The 24,985-nt window shown below is 39.6% G+C and overlaps 1 protein-coding gene across 3 annotated transcripts in view; it reads left to right on the forward strand.

Moving 5' to 3' along the window:
• The window catches only part of CRYL1 (crystallin lambda 1), a 246,649-nt gene that overhangs the window by 38,967 nt on the left and 182,697 nt on the right, over positions 1-24,985 (forward strand). For all 3 annotated transcript variants that reach the window (XM_004388411.2, XM_023742462.1, XM_023742463.1), the window contains one exon: positions 15,891-16,017. In XM_004388411.2, the coding sequence (XP_004388468.2) occupies positions 15,891-16,017 (127 nt within the window). The remainder of the gene's footprint in view (positions 1-15,890; positions 16,018-24,985) is intronic.

Raw genomic sequence — 24,985 nt, forward strand, 5'->3', positions numbered from 1 at the left:
AAAAGGTAGAAACAACCCAAATGTCCATCAGCTGATGAACGGATAAAGAAAATGTGGTATATCCATACCATTGGCAGTTGGAACCCATCCAGAGGCATTTTGGAAGAAAGGCTTGTCAGTCTGCTTCCATGAAGATTAAAGCCAAGAAACTGTATGAAGCAGTTCTACTCTGTTAAACACACAGGGTTGCCATGAGTTAAAATCGACTCAATGGCAGCGTTTTTCTTTTCTTTTAACAGTACCTTGGCGACCTCATGTGTGTCAGAGTAGAACAGTGCGCCATAGGATTTTCAAGGACTGGTTTTTCATAAGTAGATTTCCAAGCCTTTTTTCTGAGGCACCTCTGGGTGGACTTAAACCTCCAACCTTTTGGTTGGCAGCTGATCAAGTTAACCATTACACCACGCAGGGACTCTGGTATATCCATACAATGGAATATTATTCAGAAATAACAAGGAATGAAGTACTGATACGTGCTACACCATGGATGAATCCTGAAAACATGATAAGTGAAAGAAGCAAGACATGAAAATGTCAGAAAAGGCAAATCTTTAGAGACAGAAAGTAGATGGATAGTTCCTTAAGGCTGACAGGATGGGGGGTGGGGGGAAGGAAGTGATAGCTAAAAAGATACAGGGTTTCTTTTTTGAGGTGATGAAAATGTTTTAAATTTGACTGTAGTATTAATGTACATACCTGTGAATATACTAAAAAACATTTAATTGTACACTTTAAATGGGTGAATTGCATGACATGAATTATATCTCAATACAACTTAAAAAAAAGTAAAAGGGGGTCTGAATTTGGCTTTGAGCTAGTCATTTTCTCACTATGAAGTTTCTCACAATGACAAACAGGAAACCAAGGTACTACTTTTATTAGCTGGCTGGAAGCTTAAGCAGGCTGTCTACTCCCCTGTCTCTCTTATCTCCCCATCTCCCAAATCCCAACCTTACCACCAGCCTGAAGGAAAGAATGTCTGAGTGCCCAAGTATAGAAATGGGAGAAAGTGAGATGGTTGGCCTGAAAGAGGCTTGGCTCAAACTATCCACTGGGCAGGAAGCTGGGGGTGGGGGGTAGGTAGGAAACTGCAGGGTGTGTGAGGGCCCCATGTGGGCGTGGGCTCTGAGACCGCAGTGTCTCCATCAGGGCAGCCAGGGCCTTGGACACAACCCTTCGGATCAGCAACCCTCCTATGGGACAGATAAATGGAGGCCCTTTCCTTCACTTAACCAAAAAAAACCCCAAAAAAACAAAAACCCAAACTCAATGCCATGGTGTCGATTCTGACTCATAGCGACCCTGTAGGACAGAGTAGAACTGCCCCATAGAGTTTCCAAGGAGCGCCTGGTGGATTCGAACTGCTGACTTTTTGGTTAGCAGCCTATAGCTCTTAACCACTACCCCACCAGGGTTTCCTTTTCTCTATAGCCCATTGAAATTTATAAACTTCATAGAGGTTTTCAAAATTCAGATGTGTAAGAGGCAGGGCAGGTAACAGGAGTATGAGTCTGGGGAGAGGGAAAAGGATGAAATGGGGGAGAGCTGGAGCCTTTAGCAAAGGCCAGTAGTCTTCTGTGGAAAGCATTCAAGTGTTCAGAAACACTGCTGTCAAACAGAAGAAGTCTGGGGCTGAATTCTGTAACTAATTTTCTTTTTTAGTAAAAAGTTTGGTGTTCTGCTCTTCTTTCCCCCACTTCAAACACACTTAAAATGATTTTTAGCGTCTACATTATACTCCACTTCAGTCGATGGGCCTCATTTTTGGAGATCTTTTCCTAAACCTTTGCAATATCATAAATTAATCTAAAGTTTTCTGGAACACAGGGGAAGTCTTGTGTGGACGTCTGCATCAGCATGATAGAGCCCCGTCCAGAGACTGACATAACAACAGCCAAAGTGGAAGACAACATAACCGGATCTTCCTCTGAGGAAGAGGTCCCTGGCCTGCCTTTTCTGCCTCTGGTCTTTTAGGATTTCTGTTTGCCAGAGGCCAAGCAGAGGCTAAATGTACTTCTTTAAACTTAATCTTACCTTGTACTCCATGCCTGCCTCCTTCACCCCTGTCCTTAGTTGCTTCACATCATTAAACCTTAGGGAATATGTGGGAGGAGACAAACATGCCAGAGACTCCCTTGGGAGTTCATGACAGGCTGACACTGAGATTTCTAAAATAAATATAAGCCATGACCTTTGTTCCTCAGGAGCCTGCATCATCTGTAGAATAATACCCTAGACAGAAAACTTGTAGTAAGATGCACAAATAAACAATGCAAAGCAAGTGGGGGACAGTATGACTTAGTGAACCAGATCATGAGGTTTGGAGTCAGATCCAGCTCAGCCCTTAAATAGATGGGTAGCTCACTCAGTCTCAAGTTCCTCATCTGGAATATGGAGATATGCCTTCCTCATAATTTGGTCATGGGAATTAAATGCGGTAATATATTGAGAACCCTTACCCCAATACCTTGTCATGGTAAGTTCTTTGTATCTGTGAGTATTTACTCCATTTCTATGGTATGTAGGGAGGTTGGTGTGATGGGAGCCATCCTGGGACGCCTTTGAGGAGGAAGTGTGTTTTGAATTTGGTATGGATGTTTGTGTAGTCTCTACATAGGTGGAGGGGCAAAGGAAGGTTCCCTGAGGAAGATAGATAGTAGTGAGCAAGGAAGCCAGGAAGGAGCATGGCTTATTTGAGGGACCATAAGAACAACACCTTGTTGGAAGAGGGGACTCCTGTTGGGTAGCACGAGGAAAGAAATAAGATTAGAAAGTAGGCTAGAGTCAGTTGAAGAAAACTTTGACTTCTAATCTTAGAAGCTGACAGTTTATCTTGTAAATACTCATTCATTTGTTCAACAAGTATTTATTGTGCTAGAGACTGTATTAGGTACTGGGTGATGGGGAACTACCGATACTTTTTTGTGCAGGCTGATTAGATGACATCAATTTTTAGGAAGGTGAATCTTGTAGTAGAATGGGGAATACACTGGAGGAGAGAGGGCCAGCAGAGTCCTTTGGGTGCTATGACAGACCTCTAGGTAAGATGATGAAGATGGCAGCAGTGAAAATAAAGAGTAAAGGAGGGATGTCAGCTCCATCTTGAAGGAAAAGCAACAAGACGGTGATAAGACAGAAGGCAAAATGACCAGATGCCGTAGGTTTTATTTATTTATTTATTTTAAATAATATTTTATTGTGTTTTCAGTGTAGGTTTACATAGCAGTTTAGGTTCCCATTCAACAATTTCTACACAGATTGATCAGTGACATTGGTTACATTCTTCGCAATTGCTGTAGGTTTTAATTTAGGATGCCTGGGAATTTGGTGGTAACAGTGATAGAACTTTAACTGGTGGGAGGAGGGGAGAGTTAAGGTTGGGTAGGGAAGAACTCATGTTTTGGGCTTTTGGGATGAAAGGCTTGAAGAGCCTTGGTGGGTGGTGAGAGCTGGCTGAATAAAGTCACTATTAGAATGGGGAAGAATCTCCCAGAGGAACTAGTTCTCGTTTGCTGCCTTGACAGCCTTCTCTGTGGAAACAGAACCTGCTCTTCGAGCTAAAAGTCTTTAGAGCAAGAGGAAAGCAGCAGGCCACAGACTTACCAAGTGTTCTTGCAGTTGTGGTGATGGAAGAAAAGGATCCAGTGAAAGAGAAAGAGTTCATGGTCAAAGGTATGAAAGCATAGGAGCCAAAGGAGGAGAGGGTCTTTTTTTTTTTTTTAATTTTTAATTTTGTTGTCATTGTTGCTGAGAATATACACAGCAAAGCATACACCAGTTCAACAGTTTCTACATGTACAATTCAGTGACATGGATTACATTCTTTGCACCATTCTCACTCTCCTTTTCTGAGTTGTTCCTCCCCCATTAACATAAACTCACTGCCCACTAAGGTCCCTATCTAATCTTTCAAGTTGTTGTTGTCAGTATGATTCCATATAGATAGTTCTTAAAAGAGTGTAACACACAAGGCAGACATTTTTTACTAGTTAAGCTAAACTATTGTTTAGTTTTAATACTACTTCAGGGGATATTTTTGGTTTGAGGTTTAAAGATTATCTCAGGGCAATAGTTTCAGGGGTTCATATAGCCTCCATGGCTTCAGAAAGTCTGGAATCCATGAGAATTTGAAATGTTGAACTAATTCTGTGAAGTCTGTGTTCTTTGTCATGTGCAGCCACTGAAGTCTTTGTTCAGTTAGCTAATTATTGGACAAAGGTTTCTTTAAATGCTTGAACCAATAAGTATCCCAGCTCTTGCCAAAGGGATCTGGTGTTTGTTGAGGTATGTTGTTAATGCTTCAGCTGGCAGTTCACGGCTCCTGTTTTCTTAACTTTCATTTGCTGATTTCTCAGAGCCTCCAGATTAGCCAGAGGTCAGATATTAGGGCATTCTCAGGTCTTTTTCTTTTTTAATTTTATTGTGTTTTAGGTGAAAATTTACAGCCTAGATTAGTTTTACATTCAACAAATTTAAACACAAATTGTTTTGTGACATTAGTTGTAATCCCCACAATGCATCGGCACTCAACCCCTTTCCATTTCCACCCTGGGTTCAGAGTGTCCATTCTTCAAGTTTTCCTGTCCCTTCCAACCTCTCCAACATTTATTATTTTCTGTTTCATTTTATTTATGTGGTGGATTACATTGACTGATTTTCCAATGTTGAACCATCCTTTCATACCTGCTATGAATCCCACTTGGTCATGGTTTATTTTTTTGATATGATGCTGAATTCTATTGGCTAGATTATTGTTGAGAATTTTTGAATCTATATTCACAAGAAATATTGGTCTGTAACTTTCTTTTCGTGTGGTGTCTTTGCCTGTCTTTGATATCAGGTTATTCTCGCTTCCCACAATGAATTCAAGAGTATTCCTTCCTTTTCTGTGCTCTGAAATATTTCGAGTAGTACTTGTGTGAGCTCTTCTCTGAATGTTTGGTAGAATTCTCCAGTGAATCCATCTGGGTAGGGCTTCTTTTTGTTGGGAGTTTTTTTTTATTACCTCTTCAATCTCTTTTCTTGTTATGGTTCTGTTCAGATATTCTATCTCAGTTTGTGTTAGTTCAGGTAGGTAGTGTGTTTCTAGAAATTTGTCCATTTCCTCTGGTTCTCAAATTTGTTGGTGTAAATTTTTTCATAGTACTGTTATGAAACTATTTATTTCAGTTGAGTCTATTGTAATGTCCTCCATCTCATTTCTTATTTGGGTTATTTGCTTCCTCTCTTGTTTTTCTTTTGTCAGTTTGGCCAGTGGTTTGTCGATTTTGTTGATTTTTTCAAAGAGCCAACTTTTGGTCTTGTTGATTTTTTCTATTGTTTTTCTGTTCTCTATTTCATTTGTTTCTGCTCTAATCTTTATTATTTCCTTTCTTCTGATGCCTGTGTACTTCTTTTGCTGTTCTCTTTATATTTGTTTGAGTTACAAGGTTAATGATTTGATTTTGGTCTGTTCTTTTTTGATGTCTGCTTTTATTGCTATAAATGACCTCTGAGCACTGCCTTTGCCATGGCCCAAAGGTTTTGGTATGATGTGTTTTCATTCTGAATCGATTCTGTGAATTTTTTATATCCTCCTTGATATCTTCTGTTACCCAGTTGTTTTTAAGCAAAGTGTTATTCAGTTTCCATGTATTTGATTTTTTTTCCTTGGTCTTTCTGTTACTGATTTCTACTTTTACGATGTTTTGATCCGAGAGAATATTTTGCATCATTTTGATGTTTTGGATTTTATTGAGGGTTGCTTCGTGGCTTAAAATGTGGTCTATTCTGGAGAATATTCCATGTGCATTAGAAAAGAGTGTATACTTTGCTGCTGTTAGGTGGTGTATTCTATATATATCTAAGAAGTCAAGTTGGTTGATTTTGGCCTTTAGATGTTCTGTATCTTTGTTGAGTTTCTTTATAGATGTTCTGTCCTTTACTGAGAGTGGTGTGTTGAAGTCTCCTACTATTATTGTGGAACTATATATTTCTGTTTCTAGTGCTGTTAGAGCTTTTTTTATGGATTTTGGAGCCCTGTTGTTGGGTGCGTTGATTTTTATTAAGGTTATGTCTTGTTGGTGTATTGTTCTTTTGATCATTATATAATGTCCTTCCTTGTCCCTTATGGTTGATTTTATGTTAAAGTGTGTTTTATCTGAGGTTAGTATTGCCACTCTTGCCCTTTTTCGGTTACTGTTTGCTTAATATATTTTTTCCATCCTTTGATTTTTAATATGTTTATGTCTTTGTGTCTAAGGTGTGTCTCTTTTAGACAGCATACTGATGGGTCTTTTTTTTTGTCCATTCTGCCACTCTGTCTCTTTACAGGTACATTTAAGCCACTTACATTCAGTGTAATTATCAATAGATATGAATTTATTGCTGTCATATTGTACTTTTTTTCTTGCAGTGCTGACATTTTCTTTGTTCCTCTCACTTTTCTGTGCTGAGTTCCTTTTGGTTGTGGATTTTCTTTTCTTTCACTATTATAGATATTGTGTTTACTGAGTCTTTATGTTTTTCTTTTTTCTTTTGATGAGTAGTTTTGTTAACTTTCTTTGTGGTTGCCTTGAAATTTACTGTCATCTTCCTAAGTTTGAACTAGTCTTTTATTGCTTGATATCACCTTGACTTCATCCCCACTTGAAAGTTCTATATCTACACCATTTATTACCCCTTTTATTGTTTTGATATTGTTGTCATTTATAGATTGACGTCTGTTTCCCTGCTTTAAGTCTTTTAGCTTTGTTTTATTGTTAAGAGTTCTTTACCTAGGTTGATATCTGGCTACTGCTGTCCTGTGTCTTAGACTCTGGTTGTTGTCTGATATTGTTGGTTCCATAGGATTCCTGTTATTATTTCTTGTAAGTTTGGTTTTTACGAATTTGGATTGTACGAATTCGCTTAATTTCTTTTTATCTAGAAATGTTCTAATTTCACCATGGTATTAGTGAGAGAGTTTTGCAGGGTATGTTATTCTTGGTTGGCAGTTTTTTTCTTTCAAGGTTTTATATATATCATCCCATTGCATTCTTGTCTGCATAGTTTCTGCTGAGTAATCAGAGCTTAGTCTGATTGTTTTCCCTTTGTAAGTAAGTCTTCATTTTTCTTGAGTTGCTCTCAGGATTCTTTCTTTGTATTTGGTTTTGGCAAGTGTGATTATGATATGTGTTGGTGACTTCCTTTTGGGGCTATTCTATATGGGGTTTGTTGAGCTTCTTGCACAGTCAGCTTTTCGTCTTTCATGATATTTGTGAAGTTTTCTGCCAGTCAATCTTCCACAGTCCTCTCTGTATTTTCCATTTTCTCCCCCTGTTCTGGAACTCCAATCACATGCAGATTGTTGCCCTTGATTGTCTCCCACATAATTCTTAGATTTTCTTCATTCTTTTCTCTGATTTTTCCTGAAACAAAGTAGCATCCATGAATTTGTCTTCAATCTTGCCGATTCTGTCTTCTGTGGTTTCAAATTGGCTCCTAAAACCTTCTTTTGATTTGTTCATGTCTGAAATTTTGTTGTTTATCTTTTGGATTTCTAGTTGCTGTTTTTGTTATGATTATTCATTTTGACGTTTTGTTCTTGTATTATTTCCCTGAATTCTTCTATTGCTTTGTCTGTTTTCCTTGATTTTGGCTGTTTTTGTTGCTTTTGTATGTTTTCCATGATTTTGTTCATTTTTTCCTTGGGTTTGTCTGTGTTTTCCTTGATCTCTTTCCTAATCTCTTGGAGAGCCCTAATTAAATTAGTATTTTGAATTCCATGTCAAGTAGTTCAACTGCCTTTCCTTCTATTGGAAAGTTATCTGATTCTTTATTTTGGTCACTTGCTGGAGCCATCTTGTTCTGCTTTTTTAATATGTTTTGATATTTTCTACTGTCTCTGAGACATTAAGTTTTTTTTTTATTGATTGATTGTATGTTTGTTTCTCGCTGCTTTTTTGTTCTGTTTTGTTATGTCAGGGGAGTGGCTCGGGGGTGCTTTTCTGCTTGCGCATCTGTGGGCACATTAGCTCTCACCACCTTGCCTGAGTGGGCAGGGCAGCAGCAGGCAGAGCAAGCTTGCTTCGCTATATGCTGGTTTGGTGAGGTGGCTGAGGGTGGACTGGGTGTCCACTGCCTGCCTCCTGATGTTGGCCTAGTGGTGTGAGAGTGTTCACTGGCCCTCGCCAGATAGGAGGGGGTGTCGGACTGAGAGTGTTATGGACTTGCTTCCCTCTATTCAGCAGCTGGTTGAGTGGCAGGAGAGAGAGGAGGTGTGATGTGGGCCTGGTGCTGTGGCTGGCCTGAGTGCAAGGCATGCTCTAGCTGTGGCAGCATGGCAGGGGCTGGTGGGAAGGGCAGGGAGGTGGCATACAGGACTAGGTAGGAGGGAGAAAGTAAAGAAAAGGTATAGAAAGAGTGTAGCCAGTAGGTGGGGGCAAGGTGGACCTGTGGGCTGGCTGGGAGGGGGGGTAGGTTGCGTACTTGGCTAGGTGGGAGGTAGAAAGAAAAAGAAAAAAATTAAATAAATGGCAGCATGGTAAGGGCCAGCAAGTGGCCTTGGACCCGTGGCCAGTGTGTCGGTGGCACTCTATCCATGGCAGCATGGTGGGGCCAGACTGGAAGCAGGAGGAAGTGGTGTATGGGGCTAGATGAGAGGGAGAGAGAAAGAAAAGTAGGAAAGGAAAAGAGAGAAAAAAATGGCAGTTTGGAGGCGGCTGGTGAGTGGGGACATGGCGGGCTTGGGATGGGACATGACCTATGGGGCTAGGTGGTAGGGAGTAAGAAAAGAAAGAAAAAAAAAAAAGGCAGCACAGTGGGAGCTGGTGTGTGGGAGCAGGCAGACCCAGGGTGGTGGCAGGCCAGTGGCTCTCCATCTGTGGTGGCACAGCAGGGGCCAGTGGGTAGGTGGGGAGATGGTTATTGCTGGGCTAAGTGGGAGGGAGAAAGAAAAAAACGGTGGTGTGGTGTGGGCAGGTGGGTGCGGGTGTGGCAGATCCAGAGTATTGGTGTGCCGGTGTGTTGGTGGCTCTCTAGCTGTGGCAGTGCAGCAGGGACCGGCAGGAATGGGGGAGGTGGGAGGGAAAAAGAAAACAAAAAAAACTGGCAGTGCAGTGGGGGCTGGTTAATGGGTTGGGATGGACCGAAGGCTGGTAGAAAGGGAGGGGAGGTGATGTACGGGGATAGGTGGGAGCAAGAAAGAAAAGGAATAAAATGAGAAAAAAAAGAACAAAAATTGCATCACAGCAGGAGCTGGCAGGTGGGAGCGGGGCGGACCCAGGGCAGTGGTGGGCTGGTGTGCCTGTGGCTCTCTAGTCGTGATGGTGTGGTAGGGCCTGGCCAGAAGTGGGGGAAGTGGAGCTCGGGGCTAGGTGGGAAGGAGAAGGAAAAGGAAGAAAGAGAAAAAAATTAAATAAAATTAAAAACTGGTGGCACAGTGGGGCCTGGCGAGTAGGGGTGAGATGGACCCAAGGGCCGGTGGGAAGGGAAGAGAGGTGATGTACAGAGCTAGATGGGAGGGAAAAAGAAAAGAAAGTAAAAAAAAAAAAAAATGGTGGCGCGGCAGGAGCTGGTGGGTGTGGGTGAAGGGAACCCAGGGTGGCAGCGGGCCAGTGACTCTCTAGCCACGGTGGTGCAACAGGGGCCAGTGGGAAGGGGGTGGGGCGGTGGTGTACAGGGCTAGATGGAAGGGAGAAAGAAAATGAAGAAAAAGAAGGGAAAAAAAAGACATGCGGTGGGAAGGGGCGGGGCTGGAGGTGCGGATGTTGCTCTTATTGTGAACCCCGTTGGTGGAGGCTGCCGGGCTGGAGGGTTTCTTGCTGCTACTTACCACAAGGGTGAGGGGTGGGAAAGCACGTTTCTTTGGTTACCAGGTGCTCTGTCTCTTATTGGGAGCTCCATGAATTTGCCTTCCCCTACTCCTTGTCCAGGGTCGTTGCTGGCTGTGCTTCAAGATGGTGATGCTGTGCCATGTTAGATGGCAGAGGACCTCCACTCTGTATCTCTCCTTGTTCTCTGTTTTCCGTCAATTTCTTCTTCCATTCAGTGTTTGATCTTGTTCTTTATGCTTGCATTTGATCCTTAGGGTTCCAAGATTGTTGTTGGTATCTGTTTTACTTAGTTTCTTGGGTCTTTGCTGCAGAGGGATGGCACGGTGTGTCTGTCTAGGGTGCCATGGTGGCTCCACCCCTCCTGGAATATTTTGAAGCAAATCCAAGACATAGCACATAATAGTTTTCTAATACGACATAACAGAATTAAACAGCCTTACCCAACCATAACCTTTCCAACTGGGTTCTGCTGTAGTAAAACTCAGTGTAAGGCAGTCCCTGAGAGAGGCAGAGAAGAGACAGAGTCTTCCATGCTAAACTCCCAGTCAGATAAATTTCTGTTCTTCCCCAGAGGCGTTGTGAGGGAGGGAGTGAAGCAGAAGGCCAGGAATGTTCCTTTAGTAGAGGTTCCTGGAAGGGAAATCCATGGGGAAAAGGATTCCCACCCAGCAGTCAGAAGCTCCATGTGAAAGAATAAAGAGCAAAGAAAAGATGTTGACTTGGCAAGAAGTAGAAATGAAGTCTCGTCTCCAGTGTTGAGGAGGAAATAGTAAAGAAAGGAAGGTGACTTATATAGTGACCATTTTAGAAGCTGGCAATGAATAAAGGAAAACTAGGATGCTAATTGGGTTTGAAGATGATGAGATTATGTGCTTGTTGGAAGAGAAAATAGGGGTCACTGAAGGACAAGAGGTAGAAAATGTTCATCGAAGAAATAACTGGGAACTGGATTTTTTAAAGAGGGGAGGGATTGAGATTCAGAACAAATGAAATGGTCCACTTTAGAACAGAAAGAAGATGCTGTAATCTTTCAGTCTAACAAATGTTTACCTCCCTATCCCGAGTCACATTTTAATGCTGACTTGATGGTGATTTAAAGACATGCTGCAAAGTTCCGGTTCTTGTGTACAATTTAAGTTCTTATTCCTGTAGCTGGGGTTCTTTATGAGCTGCCTCAGTTTCAGGCAGGGCCCAGAGTTTGTTCACATGACTGTATTAGGAGTTAGTATTTCTCTGCCAGTGATAGGGAAGAAAGAGGCCACATAAAATTACAGCTAGTACGTTAGTGCTAGTCTGTAGTAGCTAAAGACCTAGATTGTTACTTTATTTTTAAAGTTTTAATCAAGGTAATATATACTTTAAAGACAAATATTACTACAGGGCTTATAACCCAAATCTGCAATATCCTGTCCCTTGTCTCCCACACATAGGCTTCATACCCAATCTGGAAACACACATTCTTTGGTTCTGGGAAATAGTTTTATATTATTTCTTTGATAAAGTCTTTCCTACCATTTTTTTCTTCTGTTCTTTCTAGAACTCCTGCTAGTCAGATTTGGACCACTCAGCAAAGTCCTTTAATTTACTTTTCTTTGGCCATCTCTTTGTCCTTTGTTCTTCTTCCTCAGAGGTGTCCACAAATTTATCTTCCAGATCTTTTATTAAAACTTCCACTTTTACTAGTAGATATTTAATTTCTACCTGTTTTTTCTCTGTATATTTCTTTCTTAAAATATCCCGTTATTGAGTCATAGGTATAATATCTTTTTTAATCTTTGTGAGGATATTATAAATTTTTGTGGTTTTCTCATATTTTCTGCATTGCTATTGTTTCCTCATAGTTCCTTACCTCCCTCCTAAAAAATATATATATATATAGTTTGGCTTTCTGTCTTGATCTGCAAGGGACCATTGCTTGTGGCTATCCTGCTACTCATTCTGTCTCCTTCTCCTGACCCTATAGGGAGGATGACTGGGACAGTCAGAAAGAATGGTAGATCATCTAAGGAACAAGAGAGTCTCTTGTACTCCAATTGATTTTAACTTACCTGACTCAATAGCACTTTTGGAAGAAAGACCCAAAGTTTCCTTTGGATTAATGAAAAGATTTGAAGTTACATGGTTGGTCTACTGAAACTTGAAGCAGGTGATTTTGAGTATACTAGGTACTCAGACATAATTCCATAAAGGACAAAAGGGCTAATCATTATGTCATCCAGCTTTGGCATTTAAAAAACCATTAGAAAATGGTTGTGTGAGGTGGGGTGTGTGTGTGGGAGGGGGTGTGACTAGAAGAACTTTATCTTTAATGATTTTTTTATTAAAAAAAAGATAAGCAAATTACATTGGTGGTTGTCATTATGAATGGTAGAAATATTGTGATGTTTATTATTCTTTCTAGTTTTTTATATCTTAAAATAAATTGTGAAAAGAAAATAGTTCTAGAAAAGGAATGGGGCATTGTATTAAACATCTCACTTATTCCTTCATAACAGCAAATACTTTTAGTTTAACTGAATTTGTTTGTTTGGTAGCTACAAATAGCTCTTCAGATATACGAACATTTTTATTCTAGCTATATTCATGGACAGTGTAGTTAACTTTTACCAATGTTGTTGATTTCTAGGCTTAGCCATTGCTGTAGGTCTAATTTATATGACCTGTATACTCCAAAACTGAGTAAGTCAGATGTGTTGTAATTTCCTTCAGTCAATAGGTGCATCTAATCTACAAAGTAGGTGCTAGGCCCTTTCAGTTTATAAGGGATAGGGGTACTCAGATTGCGTCAGTTGATGGGGGTTTATTGTGAGGCTGTGTGAAGGAGTGAGTGATACAGGAAGCCATCTCTGCAGCTACATCTCTGCCGCGGAAATACAGACATTATTCGGGGACAACTGGGCCTCTGATAGACAACAGCTCTGGTAACTCACAGCAGCTCTAGAGGGGGTGATTTCTTAAGCCGTTTTGTTTTTTTGTTTTTTTTAAAGGTTCTACCTTTTTAAAGTCTACCATTGTGGTGACTCTACTTCTGTTGCTTCTCCTGCCATTACCAATTCACTTTGTGGGTTTTAATTTCAGACTGCTGAAGAGGGATGAGCTGATTGGGTTTGCCAGTTACCATTTAGTACTGGCTCCTATTGGGCTGACCTCTTGAACCAAGCCACTGGACAGCCTGTAGATACCTGCTTTGGTTCAACTTCCCATCTCAGGTCCAGTCAGTTGAAGCCATGGTATTTGGCTCACGTGGGACCCAGCATGGTAATCCTATTGGTGATGAAATCCTGAAAGGAGATGGTGGGTTTGGTAGGTACACTGAGGTTCTTCAAAGGGAAGATGGGAGGCCCATAGTCTAAGTACAAGCTAAAAAAGGCTGGAACTAGGATAGTAACAACATTCATGAAAGAGGAAATGGATGCAAGTTCCTGTCTCTTCTCTTTAATATATTGAGTACCTTGAATCTTCAGAATTTAAGCCAATGAACTTTGTAAATTATCCTATTTAGGCCAATAAGTCCTACTAAGAATTTTTTTTTTTTTTTTAAATCAGAGAGGCAGTGTGGTTTAGGAAGAGTAAGAAAGAGTAAACTAATCCTATTAAATGTGGTCTAACAGAAAGAGCCAAAAGACTGGGTTTCAGTCCCAGACATGCTTCTAAAAGCCTTATGTCCTTGTGTGAGTCTACAACCTTTTTGATCCCTGGTTTCTTTGGCACTAAAATGAACAAGCTAGATTAAATTAAAAAAACAAAAAGAAATATTTTATTTTTTGGATACATTTCATAAGTATCTCTAGTAATTTTTAAGATTAAGTTGATTGGATTCAGATTTTATATATATATATAATTATGTATTATATATTATGTATTATACAGAAATAATATTTCATTTTATATATATTATATATTTAATTTATCAGGTTATATATATTTTTCAAATGGACAAAACTGGGAAACAAAAGCAATAACTATTTTTAAAGACAGCTAAAACAATGATTTTTTTTCTCAGTACATATGAACAAGAGCAATGATAGAATCAGTTAATAACTGTGTTATAAGTTTATTTGTAGAGCTCATATCTACTTGGAGTAACTTACCATTATCACTAAAATGAATAAGTTGAATATTTCCCTTTTCTTGCAAAATGTAAAATATGTAGGTAGAGATAGTTGCCATTGAGCCCTCTCCAACTCATGGTGACCCCATGTACAACAGAGCAAAATGTTGCCCGGTCCTGTATCATCCTCATGATCACTGGCATATTCGAGTCCATAGTTGTGCCTGTTGTGCCAATCCATCTCACTGAGGGCCTCCCTCAACCTTGCTGGCCCTCTACTTCACCAAACACAATGTCTGCCTTCAGCAATTGATCCCTCCTGATGATGTGTCCAGAGCAAGTGAGTTGGACAGTGTTCTGTTGTGATACATAAGGTTTCCATTGGCTAATTTTTAGAAGTGGATTGCCAGGCCTTTCTTCCTAGTTTGTCAGCTCCACTGAAACCTGCCCACCATGGATGATCCTGCTGGTATTTGAAATACTGGGGCATAGCTTCCAGCATCACAGCAACATGCAAGCCACCACAGTGCAACAAACTACAGATGGATGGTGGAAAATACATGGAATCTAGCAATATTAGACTTGAAAGGAACAGTCTATAGTTCAGTTTCTGGCAGTATGTCAAAGTAGGTATCCTTCCACTTCAAAAACAATTAAAAATATTGGGTAGATGTATACTTAAAAGTTTTTGTTTTAAATGCATAGCTGACCTGGCAAGAAATTAATAGAAATTCTCAGAGGCCAAATTTGGGAGCACAAATCCAGAGAGATGTGTGAGAGTCAGAGCCATACCTGGTGGCTGTTCTAAGGGTATTTGCCAATCTTGCTAATCTAGAGCTTTGGTTCTAACAGCTAACCTTAGTCTGTTCAAGATGGGAAATCAGCTTGGAAACCCCTGAATGAAGCTAGACTTCCCAAAGGGATACATCCTTGGTGAAAAGGAGAACTAGGAGGAAAATAATTCTGACCCATAAGTGGAGATTTGTCTGTCGTGGAGGGAGAGTTTCTCCAAGAATTTATAACCATAAACCAGCCATCTTAGAGTGCTGGAGTCCAAATTCATACTACCTGTGTGGTGTGAAAACCCCAGTCCACAAATTTAAACTGGTCCTTTTGTTGGAAGTGTCCCCAGATGCCAGCAGAAACAAAATGGATATCATCTCCAGAATTACACACCTTAAACCTAAGAATTCCCACAGGGAACTCAGGAAGCGTATAGTTCCTGAACATGTGCTCATAACCAAAAATCACAAAATACATGAGAAACAAGGTATTATGAGCATAGTGAGCTGGAAATCAGATCTGAAGATATTATTCAGAATGCAATTCAGAGAGATGAAGAGATGGATAATGTGCAAAAGAGGCTAAGAAATACGTAAGATAGAGAGAATGCCTAACATACACCCCACTGGATATCTGAAAGATTTAGAGAGAATAGGGAAAGAAGGAAGGAGCAATAAACCTGATTTATGCAGCTACAGGTATATTCCTGGTGGGTTTGGGCTGAAGGGCATTGACAACTTAAAGATGAAAACTGGTGTGAAATGATGTAAAATTATTTGACTCAGTAGCAGAAAATCCATGCAGGTTTTTTTTTGGAAAGCATGGGTGTTTCTCCTTAGGCAACTGTGTGTGTGCTTATATGTGTACTCTGCCCTGTTTGCTGACAATACAAATTATAGGCAGGGTGGCCATATAATTTGTGGGGCCCAGTACAAATGAAAATGTGGGGCTCTTGTTAAAAATCTGTTAAAACTTTTAAGACGGTGAACGGTGGCAGTAGAGCATTAGACCAAGCACAGGCCCTCTGAGCGCGGAGCCCTGGGTGACAACAGCTGACTCGCCCCTGAAGCCAGCCCTGATGACTAGATGCCCTCTTTCAGCCCTTCCACCCCAGGGGACCAATGGAAGGATCAGGATGAAGAACCACCGCTTTCCATCACCGCGCCCCATCCCCCGCAACACAGACGGGGGTTGTTTCATGCTTTATTTGTCTTGAATTTGATTGTGAATACTCACAGTGATCCGTCTCTGCTTTTTCCCAGGAAGGAGATGGAGTTGCTGGAGCAGTCCGGCGCCCTGAAAGGCTCTCTGGGTGCCCAAGAGCAGCTCTCTCTCATCAGCGGCTGCTCTGACATGCAGAAAGCAGTAGAGGGCGCCATACACATTCAGGTGAGTCAACGATACTCCTCAGGCCCACGAGGACTCAAGAAGTGTCTCCCAACGTCTTTGGAAGAACAGGGAAGATAAAAGGCAGGGGAGGTGTGGGCATTTTGTACCTTCAAGGTCAGAATTATGTTTTACGTGATAGGAAACATCATCCTCAAAACATCTCTTATACAGGCTGTCATCAAACTACTGTGATAATGTATTTTAGAGGTGTTAGAATTTTGAGCAAAAATACATCTTTTGGACGACTAACACTATTTTATTTTGTTTTAACTTTCCATTAAATAAGAGATTGTATTCTTATTTTTGTATATAATTGCAAAAAAACTAAAGAAATCATAGAAAAGGAACCCTTTCATTTGTTGTAGCATTTGTGTTTAGTCTTTCAACAACTTAGCTTAAAAACAAAACAAAAAACAGAAAGAGAAACCCTCACAGGCACAGTTTCCCAGCTGAATGAGCCCAGCCCAAAGAGACAAAGCATTTACTCTAGGCCTCCAGGAGTGTTCCAGACAGAGCTTGGTGTCACCTCTGGGCTGTGACTAGCTTTGTTCTCATTTCAGTCCCCCTTCCCTCCTGAACTTAGGGAGCCTACAGACAGCCCTGTCCCAGTTAAGAACCTTGAGGTATAAAATTGTTTAAGCCAATTTACCTAAAACTAAAAGAATCATTATTCCTGGTTTCCTCCCTGATAGTTTGTATTCTGAGACTTGCACCTTTCCATTTTTTCAGTGTTGCATGTTTCACTTTGTCACTGTCATGATATTCTAGCTGAGAATTTGTGCATAAAACAAAAAGGCTGGATGTGCTTTATAGTCAGTTGCTACTCTGGGATTCAGGCAAATCTCGGAGATATAGGTTCTAGGTCTTTTTGGCTCTAAACTTTTCTGTAGTTCATTTAATGTATGTGTGTCAAAACAGAATGTAGGGAGAGGGATATTTTTCAATTCTCTCTCTCTTTCTAGCATATTCATCTGTCTTGATATAGTGAAGGTTGTATAAAATTGATATCAATCTTTATGCATTCCATTTCATTTTTGATGATTTCCAATTTTCCTAGATTCATACTTTGTACATTCCAGGTTCCAATTATTAATGAATGTTTGCAGCTTTTTTTTCTCATTTTGAGTCATGCCACATCAGCAGATGAAGGTCATAAAAGCTTGACTCTGTCCACATCTTTAAGGTTGACTCTACTTTGAGGAGGTAGCTCTTCCCCGGTCATATTTTGAGTGCCTTCTAACCTGAGGGGCTCATCTTCTGGCAGTATATTAGACAGTGTTCCCCGGCTATTCATAAGGTTTTCACTGGCTAATTCTTTTCAGAAGTAGACTGCCAGGTCCTTCTTCCTAGTCTGTCTTAGTTTGGAGGTGCAGCTGCAACCTGTCCGCCATGGGTGACCCTGATGGTATTTGAATACTGGTGGTATAGCTTTCAGCATCACAGCAACACCCAAGCCCTCAAAGTATGACAGACTGACAGACGTGTGGGGAACGTATCTTCTCTTTCAGTCCCTGGTAGAGCTTTGGTGAAGATACTGTAAAAGCTCTTGCTTCTGAAGAGCCCATAGCTTTCCATGCCATGGTCTCAGGTGGAAAAGCTTTTTCAGACAGGTTTAGTTTTTAAGGAAAGTATAGGGATTCTCAGACTGATCCTTGCCAGAAGAGGAAATAAGATTTAGAGTTTATTGCTCCTGATGGTGGTAAAGACAAGTGGGAATTTCCCACCATGGAGACGGTGGCTAAGAACACAGGTTTTAGAGCTAGACAGAGTTGGGGTTAGATCCTGACAGTTTGCACTCAGCAGCTCTGTGACTTTGGCCAGTTTTTTAATGTCTGAGCCCCATTTTCCTCATCTGAGAAATGAGGATGACCCATGGCATGGGGTGGCTGTGAGGATTACCTTCTATTTTTGTGTCCAAAGTGACCCTGATATAAGGCAAGGCTCCATTTTTCCCAGAGAAGATTCAAAAAGTAAAACCTCTTTTGGGTCAACTTGATAAATAATATTTAAGTGATATAAATGAAAAAACCTTATAACTTGTGAGTATGTAAAGTGTTTAAAGTACTTGACACAGAGAAAATGCTCAATAAAATGTAATTATTTTATAATGGGGACATTTGTATACAAATGACATGAGGCAAGATATGGTGTTCTAAAACTGCTGTTTAACTAAGGCTGTCATTTTATAGATTAAATGAACATGGCATTTAAGTGTGGAGCAGCATCTATTATGCAGAAAAACATGGAGCCAAGCTGTATAGGGAGGAGAAAATAGAGGATGATGTAAACTCTACTAGGTTTAACTCCTTCCCTACAGGAGATTATAGTCTGCAGAAATTGTTTGTACTTCCAGTACCACAGAGAGTAATGGGAGAGGGGAGTACTTCTGACCAGGAGGATTTAGGAAGGCTTACTGAAAATAGTGCAGAAGAAAGGCCTGGCAGTCTGCTTCAGCAAAGATTACAGCCGAGAAGATCCTATGGAGCAGTTCTGCTCTGTAACACATGGAGTCGCTATGAGTCTGAATCGACTTGATGGCTATGGGTTTGGTTTGGTCTTATTGAAGGTATGATTTGAGCTTGTCTTGGCTTTTTAACAAGTGGATTTGGGAGGGGAGACACAGGTGGGAGACAAGGATCAGTATCTCAGAAGTTGAACAGAGGATGGGAGGGGTGAAACCCCAAAAAACAAAATCTACCTAAAGATATACTATGTTTTTGTTAAATGGTACTAGCATTTCTAATAATCAAGGAATTTTAAAAATAAAATGTATATAAACTTTAAAGAATGTAAGTCTGGGTGGTGCAAAAGGTTAAGCACTTGGCTACTGACCAAAAGGCTGTTCAAATGCAAGAAGAGCCTCGGTAGAAAGGCTTGGTGATCTACTCCTGAAAAATCACCTGTTAAAAACCCTATGAGCACAGTTCTACTCTGACACACATGGGAACCATGAGTCGGAATCAATGGCAACTGGTTTGTTTTAATATTATAAAGAAAATTTAGGAAAATTCTGCTTAGATCCACTATTCCAAAGATATTTAATATTTTTGTGCATTTGTATTTCTTTCCAGTTCTGTGTATTCTTTCTTCCTTCCTTTGACATAATTGAAATTATACTGTAAATAAAATTTTGTGTCGTGGTTTTATTTAAATCTTAGAACATTTTTTGCTATGTCATTTCTAAATCTCAGGACTATATCAAATGGAAGAAGTATAATTATCGGACTTCTGTGAAAAATTGTTATGTTACATGTTTATTATTTGATCTCTAACCTGAAAGAACCTTCCATTTGAGAATGCTGTTAAAACTGAAGGTGCGAAGGCCCCTGACATTTGACAGGCGCTTCTACACACCAGGCACCAACAACCACTTCTTAATCCTTGCTTCCACATATTCTTTGCTAGCTGTGCCCTTCTATAAACTCCTTTTTTTTGATATTTATAAAAGAAAAAATTCTCATTGTAGAAAAATTAATCTAGGTTATTTGGAGACGTTTTTCTTATTTAAAAAAAAAAAAAAACATTTTCACTACTTTAGGGAATTGTTCAAAGGCAGGAGGTGAAGCTGTGGTGGATTAACAAACATACACACAAACAAAACCACATCAGCTTGCCACAATTCTTCAGCTAAAAACAAGTCAATTGTCGAATTTACAGAGCTCCAGAGGGTTACAGCTATAGAAATATGAGTGTAATTCTTGTGGTAAATGTGTCTTTTCCCCAAGCCCTCGAGCACAGGGACATGGGTCGGCTGAAATGTAGTAGCATGCAAGAAAGAAACCTGAATTTCAAGAACTTAGTGCAATTTTGAAATCAAATCTAGCCTGGCAAGAAAATCTCCTGTGCTGGAAAATAAATTTATTCTGAAAAGCTTGTGTAAAGCACTGAGTCTTAAAGAGCATTAAGGCTCATTAGTCACAATACAGAGACTATCCAGGCTCTGAAATTTAAGACTTGAGATCACAGTAGCTGCTGTTAGCCATGGGAATAGTTTATAGAATTAGGAAGTTTAAATGGCATTTCCTTACATAAAACCAAAGACGACAGCTGAAATCTGGAAGTAAAACTTATATTATCCACGTACATTATCAGAATTTGCATCTAAACTTTGCCTTTAGAAAATACTAATCATTTTGATCATGACTCATAAACACTGTCAGTAATTATAGTGAGCAGTGTTCATTAATACTGATACCATTTTTGAAATTTATATGTTTTCAAAAAGAACAGAAGCTTGTTGGACTCTTGGTTCACTGAGACTCAGAATAATCCTTTTTGTAGGAACAGAGGGAGTTGTTCATGGAGCATAGGGGAGGGCCGGCACTGAGAATTTGCAGGACTGTGCACTGGAACTTGAGTTTTGCTTTTCCTGTTCATGTCTTTTTTTTTTTTTTAATTTCATATATTTATTGAGATGTAATTTACATACAGTAAAATTCCCATTTTGATATAGAGTTCTTTTTTTATTAATATTGTATTGTGTTTAAGGTGAAAGTGTACACAGCAAATTTGGTTGCCATTTAACAATTTCTACACAAGTCATTCAGTGATATTGGTTACATTTTTCACAATGTGTCATTCTCATTCATGCTGTTCTGGTTGTACTATTTCCAGTACTCTAGTTTCCCTGCCACCTTACTTTCTCATCTTCACTTTAGAGTAATTTTTGACCATTTGCTCTCCTGTAGATGATTTTTCTTGAAGCAGCTCATTACTCATGGGTGATATTCTTTATTTTATGAGTCAATCTGTTATTTAGCTAAAAGGTGACCTCAAGGGATAATTTTGGTTTAAGGTTTAAGTCATATCTCAGGGCGATAGTCTTGGGGAGTCCTCTAGTCTCAATCAGTCCAGTTAGTCTGGATTTTTTAAGAACTTGAATTCTGTTCCACATTTCTCTTGCATTCTGAAGGATCCATCTGCTGTGGCCCTGATCACAATGGTTGGTAGTGGTAGCCAGGCACCATCTAGTTCTTCTGGTCTCTGGGTAGATGAGACTGTGGTTCCTGTCAACTATTAATTAGTCCTGTAGACTACTTTCTTCTCTGAGTCTTTGGTTTCCTTCTTTCTATTTTGTTCCAGACAAGTAGAGACCAATAGTTGTATCTTAAATCACCACTCACAAGCTTTTAAGACCCCAGATGCTATTCACTACACTAGTATGTAAAACATAAACTTTATGAACTACATTATGCCAATTACCTGAGTTGTCCCATGAGACTATGATTCTGAGTCTTCAAACCCAGAAAACCAATCTCTTGAGGTGCTTGGTTATGTCTAAGAAGTATCTGTACCTGTGTCCCCTATGTGGTTTATTATTTATAGAGATATACATGCATGCACACACATACTTGTGTGTACATATGCCTATAGATACTCTATCTGTGCACACATGTGTACCCACATATTCATACTCATATGCCTATATACATATTTGTGTAGGCACACACATATTTTTGGTTGTTGGTGGTGGTGGTGTTGTTAGGTGCCGTCAAGTCGGTTCTGACTCATAGCGACCCTATGTACAGCAGAACAAGACACTGCCTGATCCTGCGCTGTCCTCACAATCGTTACTATGTTTGAGCACATTGTTGCAGCCACTGTGTCAGTCCATCTCCTTGAGGGTCTTCCTCTTTTTCACTGACCCTCTACTTTACCAAGCATGATGTCCTTCTCCGGGGACTGGTCCTTCCTGATAACGTGTCCAAAGTATGTGAGACAAAGTCTCGCCATTCTCACCTCTAAGGAGCATTCTGGGTATACTTCTTCCAAGACAGAGTTATTCATTGTTCTAACTGTCCATGGTATATTCAACAATCTTCACCAACACTATAATTCAAAGGCATCGATTCTTCTTCGGTCTTCCTTATTCATTGTCCAGCTCTCACATGCACATGAGGTGACTGAAAATACCATAGCTTGGGTGAGGCACACTTTATTACTCAAAGTGACATTTTTGCTTTTTTAACACTTTAAAGAGGTCTTTTGCAGAAGATTTGCCCAATGCACTATGTCGTTTGATTTCTTGACTGCTACTTCCATGGGCGTTGATTTTGGATGCAAGTAAAATGAAATCCTTGACAGCTTCAATCTTTTCTCTGTTTATCATGATGTTGCTTATTGGTTCAGTTGTGAGGATCTTTGTTTTCTTTATGTTGAGGTGTAATCCATACTGAAGGCTGTGGTCTTTGATCTTCATCAGTAAGTGCTTCAAGTCCCCTTCGCTTTCAGCAAGCAAGGTTGTGTCATCTGCATATCGCAGGTTGTTAATGAGTCTTCCTCCAGTCCTGATACTGCCTTCTTCTTCATATAGTCCGGCTTCTTGGATTATTTGCTCAGCACACAGATTGAATAAGTATGGTGAAAGGATACAACCTTGATGCACACGTTTCCTAATTTTAAATCATGAAATATCCCCTTGTTCTGTTCAAACAAGTGTCTCTTGCTCTATGTACAGGTTCCTCATGAGCACAATTAAGTGTTCTGGAATTCCCATTCTTTACAATGTTATCCATAATTTGTTATGACCTACACAGTTGAATGCCTTTGCATGGTCCATAAAACACAGGCAAACATCTTTCCGGTATTCTCTGCTTTCAGCCAAGATCCATCTGACATCAGCAATGATATCCCTCGTTCCACTTCCTCTTCTGAATCCCGCTTGAATTTCTGGCAGTTCCCTGTCAGTGTACTGTGAACATGTTCGTGTTGTTACACAATTATTTTTGTCATATCCTTTACCTTTCTCTTGTGCACTTCTTAGTGACATCATTAACCTTGTTCAGGCTGTGTGCACTTCACCCACATTCGATGCTACCTTTCCCATCACCAAAACTAACAAGCGTCTACTATCTTGAGAGTGCTTCCTCCTCCATACCACTTATCCCTGGTAACCACCAATGAGTGTTAGTCTCTGTACATATATCTCTTCTTATTTTCTGATAAAAGTGTGATCATACAGTATTTGTCCTTTTGTGATTGACTTATTTCACTCAGCATAATGTTCTCCAGATTCACCCATGCTAGGTTTAGAGGATTCATCATTATTCTTTATGGTTGTATAGAATTCCATTTCGTATGTGTACCACAGTTTGTCCATACATTCGTTGATGGTCACTTAAGTTCTTTTCCGTCTTTTTGCTATTGTGAATAATGCTGCAATGAACATAGGCATGCATATGTCTATTCATGACATTGCTATTAGATCTCTAGGGTATATACCTAGGAGTGGGATTGCTGGACCATAAGGTATTTCTATTTTTAGCTTTTTGAGGAAGCACCAGTTTTCCATAGTGGTTGTACCATTTTACAATCCCACCAGCAGTTCCGTAATGGTTGTACCATTTTATAATGGCTGAAGTTTCCAGTCCTCCCCACAGCCTTGCCAGCATTTGTTGTTTTCTATTTTTTTTAATCAGTGTCATTTTTGCAGGGATGAGATGGTATCTCATTGCAGTTTTGATTTACATCTCTCTAATGGCTGATGATCTCGAGCATCTTTTCATGTGTTTGTTGGCCACTTGAATGTCTTCTTTGATGAAGTGTCCGTTCATGTCCTTTGCCTGTTTTTTAACTGGATTGTCTTTTTTGTTGCTCAGTTATTGAAGTTTTCTATATAGTTTAGCAATTAGACCCTTATCAGATATGTCATTCCTAAAGATTTTTTTTCCTGGACTGTAGGTTCTCTTTTTACTCTTCTGATAAAGTCTTTTGATGAGCACAAGTATTTAATTTTTAGGAGGTTCCAGTTATCTAATTTATTTTCTGTTGTTTGTGCATTTGTAATTTTGTTTGATAATTTATCTCTGAAAAAAATTAGGTCCCATAGTTTAGTCCTTATGTGATCACTCCAGAAATTTTATAGTATTAGCTTTAACATTTAGGCTTTGATCTGTTTTGAGTTAGTGTTTGTGTATAGTGGGAGGTATGGATCCTGTTTCATTTTTCTGCAAATGGATATCCAGTTTTGCCAGCACCATTTGTTAAAGAGACAGTTTCTTCTCCATTGAATGGATTTTAACCCCTTGTCGAAAATCAGCTGCCCATAGATGGATAAATTTATTTCTGGATTCTCAATTCTATTCCATTGGTCTATACGTCTGTCATTGAACCAATACTAGGCCTTTTTGCTTACTGTGGGTGTGCAGTTCTTTGTGCTTTGACAAATGCTTACAATTTTGTAACCACCACCACAATAAAGATTTAGAACATTCCCACTATTTCATAAAGTTCCCTTGTTCCCCTCTGTAGTCAACTTCCTTCTCCCTCCCCAGGCCCTGTTCCGCCCACTGATCTGTTTTCTGTCTCTATAGTTTTGCCTTTTCCAGAATGTTATATAAATGGAAGCATGCAGTTTGTAGCCTTTTGAGTTTGGCTTCTTTCATATAGCAAAAAGCATTTGAGATTCAGACATGTTGTTGCCTGTATCAGCAATTTGTTCGTTTTTATTGCCGACTACTATTTTATTGTATAGATGTAACAGTTTGTTTATTCATTCACTAGTCGAAGCACATTTGGTTGTTTCCAATTTTTGGCTATTGTGAATAAAACTGGTATAAACATTTGTGTGTAGGTTTTTGTATGAACATTTGTTTTTATTTCTCTTGGGTAAATACGTAGGAGTAGGATTTTTAGGTCATATGGTTTTCCAAAAATTAGTATAGCATTTTGCCGGAGAATGTATGAAAGTGTCAATTTCTTTGTCCTCTTATTAGACTTTGGTATTAACAGGGTGGGTCCTCCCCCCATTTTAATATGTATGTAGTGGTGTCTTATTGGGATTTAATTTGTATTCTCCTAATGACCAGTGACATGGAGTATCTTTTCCTGTGTTTATTTGCCATTCATATAATCTTCTTTGGAAAAGTGTCTGTTCAAATCTTTTCCTCATTAAAAAATTGGATTGTTTCTTATTATTGAGTTTTGAGAATTCTTTATATATTTTAAATATAAATCCTTTAAAATATAT

Source organism: Trichechus manatus, unplaced genomic scaffold, assembly GCF_000243295.1.
Source record: "Trichechus manatus latirostris isolate Lorelei unplaced genomic scaffold, TriManLat1.0 scaffold00210, whole genome shotgun sequence".
NCBI lineage: Eukaryota > Metazoa > Chordata > Mammalia > Sirenia > Trichechidae > Trichechus > Trichechus manatus.